The 18256-nt window shown below is 41.6% G+C and overlaps 1 protein-coding gene across 3 annotated transcripts in view; it reads right to left on the bottom strand.

Annotated features, from left to right (window-relative positions):
• The window catches only part of RBM33 (RNA binding motif protein 33), a 102173-nt gene extending 85907 nt beyond the window's left edge, over positions 1-16266 (bottom strand). For 2 of the 3 annotated variants that reach the window (XM_059469309.1, XM_059469318.1), the window contains exons 1-2: positions 14149-16265; positions 181-259 (exon numbers count right to left, since the gene is read on the bottom strand). In XM_059469309.1, the coding sequence (XP_059325292.1) occupies positions 181-259; positions 14149-14332 (263 nt within the window). In that variant the 5' untranslated portion in view covers positions 14333-16265. Of the gene's footprint in view, positions 1-180; positions 260-14148 lie in introns of all 3 variants that reach the window. The other variant, XM_059469303.1, reaches the window with a different exon arrangement.
• Between the last annotated feature and the right edge of the window lie 1990 nt (positions 16267-18256).

Raw genomic sequence — 18256 nt, 5'->3', positions numbered from 1 at the left:
ATATTCCTCAAGGCAAGTACATGTTTGGCACAATCTAGCATTGGCTGACACATGCAAAACAACATCTTCATTAGAATCTAAATGTGCAGCGCTCTGAATGTTAGAATACAGAATGCCAGAATGGGAAACAGAACAATGCAATTCAGCTTACAGAACTGAACATGGAAATATTCCACCTACCTGTCCCAGTCGTCATCTCCAGCTCTTCTTCTCCAAGACCTTTCAGCACCAGGCTTATCAAACTGATCAAAGTCATCATCTGTAAAAAAATGTGACTGCATTAAATAATCCTTACTGAAACTGAAGCACAGAATAGAGCTCTCCAACCAGTTAAGTCAGAAAGTGCTGTGTTCACTGACAGCACTGGGCACACTTTAGTAGTAACTTCCCAAAGATGTGCAAAATTCTGGCTCTGGCTCTCCATTTATCCACAAAAGTCTTACAAATTCCTATAATTACCCAATACACATATACAAATGCATTACCTAACCCCACCTACTCCTGCTTCCTATATGAGTCCAAAGTTCTTTTTACACCTGCACAGTCTCTTGGTTGAATTGAGTCAGTGGGCTTCCAAATGGGTCTGTGGTCTTCTGAGATCACAGTGACCTTTTACTCCTGCCCTGCTGGCAGGCTTTGGACCCCCTGGCTGTAGCTCAAGTTTCAGGGCCCAGCTGCAGGTCACAGTTTCTTCATTTTCACAATAGCTGCAAATATTTATCCTGCTTCTTCAAACACAGTAAGACAAGTAAGTGATTTATATCTTAGCCTTAACCACTCTATCTGCTAATAATTAACTATTCCCCATTAATTCTGCTCTTCTTGGTATACTCTTAATCACTATAAATTGTTTTTATCCTCCTAACTAAATCTAGCTAAACTCTTAACTCTTTCAGTTTCTTTAAATCTTTGGTTCAAAATGAAGAGGTTGCCAAAGCAACCACACAGATGGCATTTTCTGGGTGGGTGTGGGGTGTGCATGTTGTTTAGAAGATGCAAAAATACCTTTTTCTACTTTTCAATTAGCATGTAGAAAACAGACAAATACCAGCACAGAATTACAGAATCATTAAGGTTGGAAAAGACCTGTAAGATTGCCAAGTTCAACTACCAAATTCACCATTAAACCATGTCCTCAAGTGCCATATCCACATGTTTTTGAACCCTTCCAGGGATGATCATTTCCTTTCCCTGGGAAGCCTGTTCCAAAGCTTTACAATCCTTCCAAACATGCAATCTAAACCTTCTTTGGCACAACTTGAGGCCTTTTCCTCTCATTCTGTCTCTTGTTACCTGGGGTAAGAGACAGACCCACCTGGCTACAGCCTCCTCTCAGATGGTCCTCTCAGAGAGATAAGGTCCCCCTGAGTCTCCTTTCCTCCAGCTCCCTCAGCTGCTCCCTGTCAGATTTGTGCTCCAGACCCTGCACCAACCTCCCTGCCCTTCTCTGGACACACTCCAGCACCTCAGTGTCTTTCCTGAAGTGAGAAGCCCAAAACTGAACACAGGATTTGAGGTGTGGCCTCAGCAGTATTGAGGAAAAAGGGATGATCACAGCCTTTGCCTTGCTGGCCACACAAACCAAGATGGCCTTCTTGGCCACCTGGGCACACTTCTGGCTCATTGTCAGCCACTGTCAACCAACATCTCCATGCTTCAACAATAAAAAAAACCCAGAATGTACTACACAGCTTTGCCTCTTCTCACTGTTGCAACCAGGATCACCTGAAGGAAACAGAGCATGAGCTAAATCACTGGCAAAATCTGCCAGTGAAGGACATTCCAGAAACAGCAGCTCCCCAGAAATGCATGGAACTGAGATGCAGTGGAGGTGAAGATAACATCTGCCAAATCTCTGCTTGCCTTGGAGGCCACGAGCTCAACCACTAACACTGAGCCAGCAAAGGCACTCTGAAAATAAGAGCAAACCTCAGGACAGCACAGGGCAGGTCAGCAGCAGCACAAGAGAGAAGTCAGGTGGAAAAACCATCACTCATCTCAACTGGGGCAGCAAAACCACCAGAAGTCACTGAAGCAGGTTACACTCTGTACCTAAACATGCACTTGCCTTCCAAGAAACAACTGCTGCTCCACATTTCTCTCAATAAATACCCTAATTTTGCCCACCACTTCCTCTTGCACAGCTTAGTTTGCAAATGACAGTTTTGCTACTGAAATATGTACAAACTTCCATTTCTCAGCAAGAATATGCAAAGGTCACTTGCTCTGTTCAGACATCATGTCTTGTCACCAGGAAATGGGAAGCAGATACCCTCAATCTCCACTCTCCCCCTCTCTGACTGCAGCCCAACAGAGACTGCACAGCTGGGTTCACTCTCTTTCACACATTTTAACAACTTGGGTAAGAATCCAACAACTGGATTATGCTCAACACAGAGGGAAACCTGCTGCAGTTGAATGGCCTGCAAAATACAGCAGGTCAAGCAATCCAGTCCTTGCAGTGTGACTCTGAATTGGGATTGATAAAATGCCATAAATCCACTTACCCTCCTGAGTCTATTTGTATTCAACTCTTTGACCAAGTACATTGCCAAGGAACAACTGTTTTACTCAACTGGGTTTTCTTGTTTGGTTGGTTTCTTTAATAAATCTCCAAAACCAAATCTGTCTTCAGCTCTTTAAACTCAGCTCAGTATCCTTAAGTGAGTATTTCCCATATGCAATGACAAACCTATTCACTCCTCACTTCATCTTATCAAAATATCAATGTTAGTGACTGATGGAAGTTTACAAGAAGGTAAAAACATTAACAAGAGAAAATCCAGATCTTGCAACATCACTATATTAAGAATATTCAAAGCAGAAATTTCAATCATAAATAGCTACGAAAGAAAGAGTGCTCAGTAAGAATTATGATGCAACATGAAGCAAGTGTAGCAAATCTTTTATTTTGAAACAGTAGCTAGAAATAATTCTCCTTGATCAGGTTCTCTCCTTTACTATCAACAGATATGTCTGCATTTTAATTTATCTTTTATATTTTAACTGACTTGCATAACCTAAAGCCATTGAAAACAGTTGTTTTACATTTCTCTGCTCAAACATCTCCATATTGCAACCTCCTATTCCAATTCCTATTTCACTCACAGAGGAAAACCAAACAAATACACAAGTATTTCCCATCTTCCTCTTGAACACTAAATTCACTAATTCTGTAGTCTCTGTGGGGAACAAAAAAGGTCACATTGCTCTCTTTATGGTCACTCAAAACCATGCTGCAGTGCCTTGGTGCACTGACATTTAAGGGCATGAATATCCCACACTGACACTATTCTTACAGCTGGATTACAGTAATCCACTCACTTGATGTAGCCACCACCACAGGTTATTTTTTAAGGTAAAGCAACTGGTTTGGCAGCAACCCAAATAACAAGTGTCCAAATATTGCCTGAGCTCAAGAAAATGACCACCATCAGGAAGACTGCAAGTTCTTTTTAAGCTATTCCTGCTTGCAAGATACATTTTTCCATGCCAGGCACCCCTTTAGCACTAGAGCTGCATTATAAACCAGGAGCACTTGAAGATCTGAGCTCTCAGCACACAATCCTTCCAGAGATGGACCTTCACATCAGCCAGGTCTAAATCTAGACAAGACAAAACTACATACCAAACCCTTCTTCTCTCCACATATAATCTCTCCACAGCACAGTGAAACACTTTTTGATACAACTCATGGTTGACTTTTCCACCCAGATATCAAAGTTTCACAGCCATAAAAATATTTCAACCTATTACTGCTGCTAGTGAAGAAATTACAGCAAAGGACAGTCCAAGTTCTGGCAAGTTTCTGAACCTGGCAAGTGCGGACCTGAACTCTCACCACTCAGCCAACATCATGAACCTCTATGCTCCAGCTCTTCCAACCCCTCCAAATTCCTCATAACTTATTTCTTAATTATGAGCAACTTCTACCAAAATTCAAAAGCTGAATCACATCCAGCAAAGCTCTTTTCCCAAGTGCCCTCTAGCAGGATGCACACAAAATCCTCAAAAATGACTGGTCCATTTGCCTGTAGTGACCACACCTTGCAAGAACTGCTCCACACATCCCCTTCAGCTCCCTGTTCTCATCTCAACACACATGATATAAAGATCTTTGGGACAGAAGGAGACAGCTTTTTTTTTTTTTATGCTTATTTGTTCTGTGACAGCTGACACTGAGTGTTACAAATTATGCCATTGTGACATTAAGGACTGTCAGAGCCCAGAGCAGGTTGTAACTTTCCTTATAAAAGAGGTCACAACAGTTACACACCTACAAACAGCATTCTGTGCCAGCTTTATTTGAGACAGCAGCTCTGAAATGGACTCAGGCCTTGCAATGTGCTGTGGTACCTAACACACCTCTAGAGGCATAATTTTTTCTCCATTTCTGAAATCACACAGACATTTATTTTTCTTTGACTTATCTAGGCAATAACATTGTAAAATACCAGTAAATAACAATCAATTTAACATTTATAGCTCCTTCTTGAGAAACTTGTAAGTCAATGTTTGCGTCACGGGTGGTTAAATGCCTGTAAAACATTAACTTGTGCAGAAATAAACCCACTCATCATCAGCAGAGTTCACAACCACTGACAGCAACAGCCAAAGTTTTTTGGTTTTTTTTTTTAAATAATTCTCAGTATTACCGTGAGGAAGATAGTAGGGAAAAATGGATGGTGGAAATCCATGAAAATAGGGTTTAAAGCATTCAAATGTCTATGGCAGGAAGAAGTTCTGTATCTCTTCCAGCACCCGTACACAGCAACTGTTGCTAAGGCACAGCAGGCACTGGCCACAGCTCCTCCTCCAGCAAAGCTCACCAAGATGATGTTTGTGCATCAGCTGGGTACCAACTGGAAAATGCTGATAGGTGATCTCTAAACACATTAAGCCCCCTCTGATTTCCAGGCAAAATCAGCAAGTAAAAAACCCCACAGCAAACCAAGAGAGATCTATCAAACACCATAAATAACAGTAACTGAATAAGGAAGCAGAGCAGGCCAGTTATACAGGGAAACCCAAAGCAATCCTCCACTTGGCTCTTCCTAAAGTGGCAGGGAAGTTTCAGGATGCCGCAGAGAAGGATCTGACTTGTCAGACCAGCCTGCTGTGCAAGGCTCTGGCCAGCTGTGAAGCACAATAAACACAAACACACGTGGGCCCTGTGGCATTCACATTCTCTGGAAAATCCCTTTGCTCAGGATTTTTCTCCTGGCAAGCTGAGGAGAAAAAGAAAACAATTCTTATCTCATTTGCTTCTCCTGTGTTTTGCTCACGTGGAATGTGTTTGGAGATTGTTTACCCACAGGTGATTGTTTCATTGCATTCTGCTGAGAGTTGTTTTGACTCTTTGGCCAATCAGGGCCAAGCTGTGTCAGAACTCTGGAAAGAGTCACAAGCTTTCATTATTATCTTTTTTAGTATTTAGTAAGTATCCCTTCTGTATTCTTTAGTACAGTTTAGTATAATATTCTTTAATATAATATAGTATTATAAAGTAATAAATTAGCCTTCTGAGAACAGGGAGTCAAATGCTTCATTCCTGCCTTCATTGGGGCATCTCCAGCAAATCCAACAGGCCCCACACTAAAAGGTTCCTCTTTTATTGATCTTTACCCTGGTGCTGCACCAGCAGTGCTGCAAATTGTTCCATACAGCTTATGGTTTTATAATATATGGTCAAAACTGGTATCTTTTTTCCCGTTCAATGAGAACAGATCATCCACCCCAGAAATGCACAAAATACAAGCCTCATTTCTTCTCTGGCTGTGCTGATGGCAGTTTCCAACTCTGTGGACACCCCTTCAATAAACCCTCACTAATTATTTGTGCAAAATGGAAGTCTTAAGCTGCACAGTCAAGTCTCACAAGCGTAGGAGGTGAATCAGCAGAACACTGCAGAGCTCTTAAACATCTTCAAATGGTACCAAGAGCCTAAAAAAGCAGTCACACATAGCAACTGTTGCTACCATGGAGTATTTCACTGCAGTGACATGGCCAAGACTTCTGGAGTAAGGAAAACATTTGACAACTGCATTTTCAGTCCTCCCAGACCTACATCTGAAAGCTTTCTGGAACACTCACCAGGTGCTGTCTCACAAACCTGAACAATTCAAAATTCTGTGCTCTGGTTTGCTTCAGCATTACACTTTCATGAACATTAAGCTTATTATTGTAGTTTTAGGCACTGAAGACTTCTGATGGAAACAAGATGGAGATGCTACAATGATCCTAAAATTCAATGGATAAAAATGTCCTACATACTCTTCATCCAACAGGTCTCTCAATGAAGTGACTAAAACTCACTGCTTTGGGGCAAAATAAACCAAATATGATTCTTTGATAGGTAAGGGAGCCAGTAAAATAAAAAAAGAAAATAACAGAAAATTAGAGAAGAAAAGGTCATTTACAACATGAAAAACACAATTTCTCTGTTTTTCAAATAATACTGAATATAACAAGCCTATCTTGCTCTATCCCATTCAAAACACTAAACATGACAACTTGGCAGCATTTCAAGAGCAAGACTCCAGCTTAAAAACATTTTACCAGATTGTCTTTATGTAATAACATATTTCTACAAAATATTTTTCTGCATGTCTCATTGTTAAAGGTTACAAAACAGATAGGAATTGTAAAAGCTTTATTTTCTGCACCTGAGTACACCATGTAAAAACAGCTAAACAGTGAAGTGAATTTTGGTAAGTCTTGCTATGCAACACAAAATAACAGATTTCATGAGCAATGTGTGTGCTTGTAACACAGGCTGGCAATGTAACTGCACTGTTAACATCAGTTTAACAAAAACTTCTGGTAACAAATCCTGACAGCATCGGGCAGGAAAAAAAACATGAGGTTGATGCCGAATTTTGCCCCAAAAGGCAAAGAATAACTGCTTAAGAGACTCAGCCTAAGTCAGATAAGCAGGAGGTATTTTATTGCGACGCGTCGGAGAAATCACAAAATGGATTTCTGAGTCTCCCGTAACAAAAGCAGGCTTTTATACAGTTTTGAATATAGGATTACATCAGATCATATGCATAATCGTGAATATTCATAGGGGGCGTGTTGTAGGCGGAGCATGGGCAGGGACACCTCTCTTGAGGATCATCTTGGTGGTCATTCCGGTTGCCTTCATCATGGGCTGGGGTCTCCTGATGGGTCTTCCTCTTTAAACTTTTGAACTTCTTTCCTAATTTGGTCAATTCCCGATGTACTTGGCTTGGTCTCTATGGCTTGGCAAAGTTCTTAGGGTCAGTTTGACATTGTTGGCTCTGAACATGCTTAGCCCATCAGTTCCCTACTCCTATCTCTCTTTTCTGTCATTGTGTTTCATGCTTTAGCTGATTTATTGCTTTATGTGTTTCCTAATGCTATGCTTTCTTCAAATGCCTCACATTCTATGATTTAACTCATTATTTCTTGAAGGCTATCTGTTTTGGGGTTTCATTCCCCCCTTTTTCTTATAACTTACGAATTCTTTCGTCAAATTTTAATCTTATAGGGCGTTGACATGCTCGTACCATAGCCCATCTTGCTGTGAATCAAAACAGAATGATCAGAGAGACTCATGCAACACATTCTCATGCAAAACATTTTTCAAACTCTTCACAATCATGGCCTGGCGCTAAAGCGAAAGTCTATAGCTGCTCTATTCGGCATGATTAACACTTTGCACACCTGTAATTAATAAGCCTAAAACTTCTGTCGTTTTATTTGGCCCATCTTTGGCCTAACATCTCATTTGTTTAGCTCACTAGCTATAATACAACTGCAGCAATGAAATGCATCTCGTGTAGCTTTCACTTTTTTTTTTTCCTTCTTTCTTTTGAGTTTTGCTGTTCCCCACTTTCCTACCTTCAGTCTCTGAAGGTTCTCGATGCACTGACCCAATGCTTGGTCAGGATCTCCCTCAAAGGGCCCTACCACAGATGTTTGGGTCAGTGGGACTTGTTGTCTACACCGGGCAGCCACAATGTGAGAATTTCTCTTTATTTCTAGTCCTTTTAGTTCGTGAATCAAACGCCACCTCACAAAAGCAGTAATTATCTGTTCTGCACTCTCATACAAATTAAGTCCCTCTCTTCCTGGCAAACTTGTAAATTTACTTAACGCTCTAATCTAGCTATGTTCTCTTGCTCATTGGCCATGACACCTCTAACACCACATTTGCCACACAAGTGCCTGATCATACCAGTAAGTATACCCACACCTAGCACACTTTAGAGCAACTCAAGCACAGCAAAACAAATTACTACAAGCACAACAGGTTGTACTATTCAGTGGTTTGGATTCATCAAATTGCGTGGTAAGAACCCTGTTTATCTAATCTTGTGGTGGGTTTGTTAGGGCTCTGGCAGCTGGTTCACTATATTGCGCGAGACGCTGGAGGTCTTGCTGTACATTAAAGAAAAGCTTTCTCAGCAGTCGTCGTCCTTCATCTCTTGCTGTTATTCTATTCCACTACCCGACATCTCAGATACGTAAGGCTTTATCTATTTAGCAGGTATCTAGAGAGTCCCTCGAGAACTCAATGATCAGAGTTGTAAAGGTTTGAGGTGGAGTCAGAATTATAATGTCTGCTCCTCTTGTTTGTTCTCTGGAGCTTTCTTGACTCGTGGAGTGGATCTACGTGGTTTGCTCTTTGATCTGAACCGCAGTGAAGGTAGTCAGCAGCACTTTGAAAGCTTCCTCCCACTTCTCTTGTAGGGGTTCTCTTAAAAGATTCTTAACATACCCAATCACCAGGATTAAACTGATGCAATTTGCAATCAGGTTGTTTGGGTTGGTGCTCTATCATCACAGTAGCATTTTTATCAAACTGTTTCTCCACCGTAATTACATAATCGTAAATGTATTGATTACCGATTTGGTCTATGGTGTCCCCATTTACAACTTGCATAGCATAAGGTCTACCATACAAAATTTCAAATGGGCTTAACCTTTCTCTTGATCTCGGTTTGACTCTCAACCTCAGCAGAGCAAAATTTTGGCAATTTGCTGTTTGATAAGATGATTCATCTTTTCTACTTGCTCACTGGCCTGTGGACGGTAAGGCGTGTGTAATTGCTATTTGATTTGTAATGCTTTACTTATTGCTCTCACTACTTTTGCACAGAAATGTGTACCCCTATCCGAAGAAATGCTCTTCGGTACCCCAAACTGTGGAATAATTTCATTCAACAGTACTTTAGTTACCTCTCTTTCCTTATTTGTCCTACAAGGGAATGCTTCAGGCCACCCAGAAAATGTATCAGTTAATACCAACAAATACCGAAACCCCCCTTTTTCTTGGGAGTTCAGAAAAATCAATTTGCCATACTTCACCTGGGAATTTACCTCGATTTATGGCCCCTTGGTGTACCTTGGTTCTCGTATTCGGGTTGTTTTTCAGACACCGCTCGCACTGGGACGTAACGTGTTTTACAGTAGTAAATAATTTTGGTCCTGCTATCTTGGTTTGCAAATATTGGTAAAGCGGATCTAGATCCCAGTGGGCCTTCTCATGTTCTGCTTTTACAAACTGCCACATCACATTTCCTGGTACTACTAACTGTCTTGTTTCCAATTGACCCCAACTATTTATTAGGGCCACTATTTCCACTTCCCTAGTTCTTGTGGCAGCCAATTTAGCTTCTGTATCTGCCTTCCTGTTCCCTATTTCTGGAACAGTGTCACCTTTCAGATGTCCCTTACAATGCATTATGGCCACTTGTGCTGGGAGTTGCACCGCCTCTAGCAATCGCAGAACCTCCTCTGCATGTTTGACTGTTTTTCCTTGTGTAGTCAACAGTCCTCTTTCTTTCCAGATGGCCCCATGAGCGTGTACAACGGAAAAAGCATATTTAGAGTCTGTCCATATATTAATTTGCATGTTTTCCGCCAATTCCAGGGCTCGAGTCAGAGCTATCAGTTCTGCCTTTTGGGCTGAAGTCCCTGCAGGCAAGGGGTTCGACTCAATTACCCTTTCTGTAGTAGTGACTGCATAGCCAGCCATTCTTACTCCTCGCTTCACGAAGCTGCTGCCATCCGAGAACCAGTTGTCCGCATCTTCGAGCAGCTCTTCTTTGAGATCTGGGCGACTGTAGTAGACGGCTTCAATTGTTTCCAGGCAGTCGTGTTCGATGGGTTCTGCTGGGGCTCTCCCTTCTAGAAATGAAGCTGGGTTCACAATGTTAGTTACCTGAATGGTTACATCATCTGATTCAGCCAGGATGGCCTGGTATTTTAGGAATCTGGAAGGCGACAACCAATGGTTGCCTTTCTGTTCCAGCACAGCCGACACAGTGTGAGATACTAACACAGTCACCTTTTGACCCAACGTGAGCTTCCTGGCCTCCTCTATGTTAATTATCACTGCGGCCACTGTCCTCAGACAGCCTGGCCATCCTTTACTTACTTCATCCAATCGCTTGGAGAAGTAGGCCACAGCCCTCTTGTGTGGTCCCAACTGCTGTGCTAAGACTCCTAGGGCCATCCCTTGTCGTTCATGGGAGAACAGCCAGAATGGTTTTAATACATCTGGGAGACCTAAGGCCGGTGCTCTCATTAGCTCCAGCTTCAACTTCCTGAAGGCCCCTTCTGCCTCGGGAGTCCAAACTAGAACGTCCTTAGTTGCCTTCAACAAATCATACAGTGGTTTAGCGAGTATTCCATACTGGTAGATCCATAGCCGACACCAACCTGTCATCCCCAGAAAGGCGCGCAGATCTCTCACCGTCTCTGGTTTAGACATCTGGCAGATGGCCTCTTTCCTAGCTGCTCCCAGGGATCGCTGTCCTCTGGAGACTTCGTATCCCAGGTACACCATTTCTTTTGCACCAGCTGTGCTTTCTGTTGAGAGACTCGATATCCACTTAAACCCAGGAAATTTAACAAGGAAATAGTCCATTCAATGCATTCTTCTTCTGTCACTGTTGCTATTAGGAGGTCGTCTACATACACTGCAGAAGAGTGCCATCTCCCAGCGGCCTTTCTCACTGTTCTAAGGCAAAAATCTTTTGACTCTCGGGAGCTAAGGGAAGGCAGAAGAATGCGTCTTTCAAATCTAATACGGTGAACCAGGCCAAGTTGTCCTTCAGTCTAGTTAAAAGCGTGTATGGATTAGCGACTATCGGATGTAATGTCTTGGTTATTTCGTTTACTGCTCTCAGATCCTGAACTAGTCTATAAGCTCCATTAGGTTTCTTTACTGGCAGGATCGGTGTATTAAAATCCGATTCGCATTCTATCAATGACCTCAGTTCCAAAAACCTTTTGATTATGGGCTCAATCCCCTTCCTTTCTTCTATCCTCAGAGGGTATTGTTTTCTTACCACTGGTCTTGCCCCAATCGGTGCTGCTTGTTTTGATTTCAGGGGGAATTGTGGAAGGGGCTAGCAGCGGGCCTGTTAGCTAAAGGAGCGAGAAGTAAGAAGAAGAGGCTGATAAGGAGCTTTCTCCAAGGCCTTGGCAGCTTTTCCAGAAGCTTCGGCAGCTTTCCTGGAAGTTTTGGCAGCTTTCCCAGAAGCTCTGGTAGCATGCCAGGTAACTCCCTTGGCATCTGAACTTTCTTCACCAAGTTCCCCATCAGAGCCCCCTTCTACCTCAGCCCCCCCCCCCCCCCCCCGGTCTGGTATCAGCCCCGACTCTTCGTCCGCATCTTACTCAGTTTCTCTCTCTATTCTCCATTCCTTTAAAGCTTCAAAGAGCGAGTTCCAGGTTACTGCTAAATCAACAGCTGTTTTATCTCCCGCTCGAGCAGTAGCCCAGACTAACGGGTGAGTCTTGCTCAGGATTTGCTCGAAATTGTGATTCTCAGGTTAAGGTTCTACACAGCTGATTGTTAGGCTTAGAACTAGCTGTAATCAGTCGTTCCTCATTTACTTGAAATTCTAATTTGTCTTTGTTGAATTTTATTATGGCTCCCAAGTTCTCCAATAGGTCTCTTCCCAATAAGGGCTTTGGTGAATTTGGTAAATATAAGAACTGATGAATTCCCATTTGTTTCCCAATATTGTATTTAATGGGTTTTAAAAAGTAAGGCTTTTCTGGTTGGCCTGTTGCTCTCACAAATTGTACAAATTCATCACTTTTAGGTACCAATTCCTGATTTAAAACCGAAAAAGTTGCTCCCGTATTAATCAAAAGTACTGTTTGAACTGTGCTTTAACCCACTAAGTTAATTGATCTACTATAATTAACAAATATTTCCACCAACCTACTTTAAGCAAGTCTACAAAATCAACTTGGACCTTTTGAAATAGCCGTTAGGCTGTTTTGCATCCTCCAGGGGGAGGGCTTTTAAACACCTTTTTATTTACCTTTTAACAGGTGAGACACCCCTGGGTAATTTGCTTTTTAATTTCAAATATCCTCATACACTCAAAGACATTTTAAAAAGTGGTCACAAAAGGCTCTTGTTTCCCAGTATGTCCGTCTGTACAAGTTATGTAAAATCAAATGTGCCACTGGTTTTGGCATCATAATTCTATCATCAGGAAAAACTCACTTTTCTTCCTTAAATGTTGCTCCTAATTTCCTTATAGCTGCCAATTTTACTAGCGGAAAGGAAAGAGTCTCCTGCTGAATTTCTATTTTTTTTTTTTTGTAAAGTCATGATTTCAGTATCTCCCTTTCTTAAGGTCGCTCTTTTTGCTTCTTTACCAGCCAAATTATTTCTCTGACTCTAATATCCCTCTCCCTCTGGTGTTTTTTTTTTTTTTATATGAACTATCGCTTTTTTTTTTTTTTTTTTTTTTTTAATTATCAAACCCCCATATATTAACCCCTTCCTTTGAGTGTTTATAAGTCTCCTTCCAAATTTCTCTAAAAGTATGTACTACACTAAAAACCTACTTTGGAGTCTGTATAAATAGTCCCTTTTTGCCTTTTTAAAATTCACAGGCTTGCGCTGACCAGGAGGGACTAAGGGGACTAGACTCCTTCACCCTAAACTTTTTCCCACTTCACCTGAATGCCAACTCATGTCATTAATTTCTAGATTATCTTCTTCAGGTAAAGAATGAATTTCAAGTTTTCCTTCACAGGGTTTTATCTGTAAATTTAGGGCTAGTATTAGATCTCTGCCTAACATATTCTCCTCGGCCTCTGGTATCAACAATAAATCATTTACTCCAAATTTGTCATTTGTTTCAATTTTCGCTCCTTTTATTACAGGAACAGGGAAAGCTTCTCCTGTGATTCCGATTACTGAAACTCGCTCACAACTTATCTCACATCCCTGGGGTAATTTTGTCACTGTTGACCGAGAAACTCCTGCATTTACTAAAAAGTACAAATTCTTCACTCTGAGGACCTACTCTTAGCTTTATTATCAAGGGCTCTTCTAGGTGTAATTCGGTCCTCTTCGTTAAACAAAACTCTTGCCCTCTCTGATTTTCTTGAGAAGTTTTCTCATCTTGCTGTTTCTTTCTGCAATTTTTTTGCAGGTGCCCCTTCTTATGACAATAAAAACAGGTAGGTCCCGCACCCTTCAAAGTGGGGCAAGAATTTTTAAAGTGTTTTTTTTTCTTGCCGCGGAAAAAAACGCACAGGTCTTGTGTTCCTAAAAATAGATCCTGAATTCCACTGTTTGTCTTTCCCTGCAAATTTTTCTGTATTCAAAGCTGCCTGCATTTCTTGAACTGCTGCCACCAAAATTCTGGCATCTGCTTTCTGCTTTTTCTCATTTCTACTACATGCATCACAGCAACGTTCCTTAGGCTTTGGACCCTTCTTATCCCTTTCCAGGGCTAGTAGAACAGACACATGAAGACCACCAACTAATAGACCAGACAGACACATGAAAACCACCAACTAACAGACCTCTCTCCCATTCTCAGAAAGCAATCTTAGTTCTTGACCCTTAATTCACAGTATTATAACATTAAACACAATGTTAAAAAAGTTTCCCACACAATAAAAACAAACTAAAGATACCAAGATAAACAAATACTCCTTCAGGACTTTAACCTGCGTTTCTATTACCAGGACTCTAACCCAGTAGCAGGACTCTAACCTGCGTTTCTATTACCATGCCTCTAACCCAGCTGGGATTCTTTACTGGGGCGTCCCCCAGCTTTCCCTTCGGGCGGTCACGTCTGACCCCCGTTTCCCAACAAAGCGCTTTATCCCAAAACCAATAAACAATTCAAATACCTCTTAATTGGAGCAGGAGATGCAGGGAACCCTTCGTCCACCGAAAGCGCCGGTCCGGGGGGGAAGTCTCTTCTGACAAAAAATTCGTCAGGGGCGCCCAGAGAATCCCGACCCCGGACTCGGCCCGGGAGGACCTCTCAAGGCCCGGATCTCCTGTCTGGTCCCATCTGGGTCGCCAGAACATGATGCCGAATTTTGCCCCAAAAGGCAAAGAATAACTGCTTAAGAGACTCAGCCTAAGTCAGATAAGCAGGAGGTATTTTATTGCGACGCGTCGGAGAAATCACAAAATGGATTTCTGAGTCTCCCGTAACAAAAGCAGGCTTTTATACAGTTTTGAATATAGGATTACATCAGATCATATGCATAATCGTGAATATTCATAGGGGGCGTGTTGTAGGCGGAGCATGGGCAGGGACACCTCTCTTGAGGATCATCTTGGTGGTCATTCCGGTTGCCTTCATCATGGGCTGGGGTCTCCTGATGGGTCTTCCTCTTTAAACTTTTGAACTTCTTTCCTAATTTGGTCAATTCCCGGTGTACTTGGCTTGGTCTCTATGGCTTGGCAAAGTTCTTAGGGTCAGTTTGACATTGTTGGCTCTGAACATGCTTAGCCCATCAGTTCCCTACTCCTATCTCTCTTTTCTGTCATTGTGTTTCATGCTTTAGCTGATTTATTGCTTTATGTGTTTCCTAATGCTATGCTTTCTTCAAATGCCTCACATTCTATGATTTAACTCATTATTTCTTGAAGGCTATCTGTTTTGGGGTTTCAAGGTCAACAGGAATTTCTGAATCCAAGTCTGTGCCACAAACCCAGCACTTCATGAAGCCCATTACGAATCCAGTCCCACTTACTACAAAATAATCAACCCTTCTACACCATCACAAAAATCACGTTCAGCCTTACTCCCACATTATGCACAAATACCCCACGCTCAAACACAAACAGTTCAGTTTATCTGTTCAGGGACAGACACCAGACAGCCTTGGTATTGGTAAACAATTACTCACAGAAGCTCTAAGTACTTGGTGACTAAGTGTAACAACCTAATATCTGCCTAACATGTTCCTCAATTAGTGCATTTCATGTTTTGTTTTCAAATTATTTCTGTAGACAAAGTTTGGCTTCCTCAAAGACATAAAACAAAAAGTAAGTTATACAGGAGAGAAATTATTTGTATCTTCTTATAACCAACTTTTTTTTTAGAGTTTGTATGCCAAGCAAGTCATTAGCAGTATGCAAGATCAGAACTAATTATGATATGGTGTCTGGAATTGAAATTTTGTAATCAATGCTTGAAAGAAACAGGGCCTCTTCCTTTTTTTTTTTTTTAATTAATAAACCACATCTAAACCCAAAACCACCAAGTCACAAAAAAAATACTTTCAAAGTCTGATTGAACTAGAAAATATATTTGCTTTGGAAAACCAAAAGCGCCATAGTCTTTGTATTACAAATGCTGAGCAGTGACGGAAAGCTGAGAGCTTCAATGAAATGCACACGAGCTCGGTTCCCAAATGGATTTGGACACTGATGAGAAACTGCAACTCTCCAGAAACTCTCCAGTACATTTCACAGCAAACAAAGTTATAGTTAAAACTGAGGCTGCAGCACAACATAACACAGGATGAATCACATCACTTACTTGGAAGTTTTTTGGTCAAGCCTGTGAAAGCCATCATCTTAACTTATTCTGACAACAAATTCTATGTGATCTAAAATCTGAGGTTTAGTATTTGATACAAAATAGTTTTGCCTGGCTTTTGTAAACTGATACTAAGGCTAAGTTTATTTCATATGACCTGAAAAGAGATGACATTCAGAAGAGTTAGACCTTATCAAAAAAGCAGAGATTAAGCATTGCTGTGTTTAGAGGACATCTCCCTGCCTCAAGCACGCTGAAGTTTTTGGCACTAGTTTTTAGTGCAATACTACATACAACACAAGTGCACTGGTTCTTGGTACCTTGAGCATATTATTTCATGAACTATGAACTCTTTAGATCTCCAAGACATGGAGGAGTTTTAATGTGTGCATCACCCAGGCACAATGCAGAATCTGTTTCCAGTCCCTGGAGGCCACTGCAGAATAGCCTGAAGCACAAGTTCCACTGAATCCGTCACCCTGGACAACTGCTGCATCCCTGGGCAGAGATCCGCCCCACACAGAATGCACCACACATCACACGGGCTGTGCCAGCAGCGCCAGCTTTGCTCCACTTTTTATCAACTGCTTCACAAGAGGCTTTTAAAGCCCTGACACTGCTGGGAGTGCAAGAGCCAACCTCAGACATGTTCACATGAAATGAAGCTGCTGACAGCCACGGAGGTAAAGAAACAGCCATTCTGCTTCTCTCCATGCAGGACTTCCAGCAGGAAGGGACACATCTGGCAATGGACCCTCTCCAACTCCTCCTCCACCCCATCCCATGTCATGACTCACAACCCCAAGACATCTCCACCCAAAGTCTTCCTGACCACTGATGTTCATCAGAAGTAAATTAATCTGAACATAAAATTTACAATAATTTTCCCTTACTGCACTATGGCAGAAAATGAAGAGATTCTCCTTGCTTTGTTTTGAACATGGTTTGTTGTTTAACCTCTCCCTAAATGAGACTAATATCTAGCTGCACACTGACTGCAGTAAGTATCAAGAAACAATGTCAGCATTTATACAAAATGGTTGTTACCTTATATGATCATTAAACCATGTAATAGTCCAGGTTTGAAGGGACTCTCCAACACCACCTGGTCTCCCATGAAAAAGGGAGCCTAGATGAGATAATTTACCTAGCATCCTGTCAAACATATCCTGAAAGTCTCCAGTAACAGAGGTTCCATCATGTCCCTGAGGAAATTCTTCCAGTGAGTGATTACCTCCCTGTTAAGAGTCTTTCTTGCAGCAAGTGAAGCCTCTCCTGGTGCAATTTGTAGCCACTGTCCCTTGCCTGCTCTTCACGGACCCTTGTGAAGAGAAAGCCTCCATGCTCTCTGTACTCACTTCTAAGATTATGTTACTCAATATTCAGTGTTTCCTCTGGTTCTGTTTGTGTGTGTAAAATTGGAACAAAGTTTGGGAACCAGTCCCTTATCAATGAGCAACTATGAGCCCTCAAGGTCCCATCACCAGCACACCCACCTCAACTCCTCCTGTTTCAACATGCAGCCATTCTACAACTTGAAGCAGGCTGCATCAGGCTGATCAGCTAAAGAATTTGCAAGCTGTTATGCAACTGTGAATTACTCCCAGAGACCTCACAGACCATCACTGCAAAACTTTCTAGTTTGTGAAACCCAACACCAAAAGAGCCTTAACCTTCATCCTCAGAAAGCTTTGCTGCACCAACATATCTGGTCACAAAAGTACTTGTGAATGATTTATTCTGAAGAATCACATCACTTATTTCCCCAAAGCTTTAAAAACTATCAGTGAGCAATGAGTCCATGCATGCTGTCCAACACCTTCCATCAAATACGCTGAAATGTTCAGCCAACACAGACATTCCACATTTCATTCTCAGTCCTGTAACACACCCTTACAGAGGACTTAAACTTTAATCTGCATCCTCAAAACCAAAACTATCTAATTTTGTCAGCTATCATGCTACAAGTCAAATTAACACTAATTTGTATGCCTAATACCTATTCTGTACTATTTTAGCAATCATTAGCCTTTTTTTTAAGAAAACAGTGGGGTGCTGTTATGCCCATAATTTAAAGTCTTTTCCTCACCCCCAAAATTTAAAAACTAAATCCCAAACATTAATTTCTATAGTCAAAACTTTAAATGACCAAAACTACTTAGTTCAGAGCTTCTTTCACATGCTACCACTACTGACTTTAGAAAGCAGTCCCCTTCCAAAACCAGCTGCATATTCAATTTCTGTAAGTCCTAGGCTTTCTTGACTGGGCTTTAAAAGTGTATTTAACAACCTCACCCAGGAATTGTCCCTGAGTAGTCACAAGGACCACATAAGTGTGTGACCTGTGGGTTCCTCCATTCAGCAAGTGTTGCACCAAGAGCAAACAAACACTTCTATATGGGGCAGGGCTCATATTTAAGTGGCCACCATTTACTGATGAGCACAGTGTGAATGATGAA

This window comes from Ammospiza nelsoni, chromosome 1, assembly GCF_027579445.1.
Source record: "Ammospiza nelsoni isolate bAmmNel1 chromosome 1, bAmmNel1.pri, whole genome shotgun sequence".
NCBI classification, from domain to species: Eukaryota; Metazoa; Chordata; class Aves; order Passeriformes; family Passerellidae; genus Ammospiza; species Ammospiza nelsoni.
The sequence above is the reverse complement of the archived record's forward strand: the minus strand, read 5'-3'. Positions and strand labels throughout refer to the sequence as shown.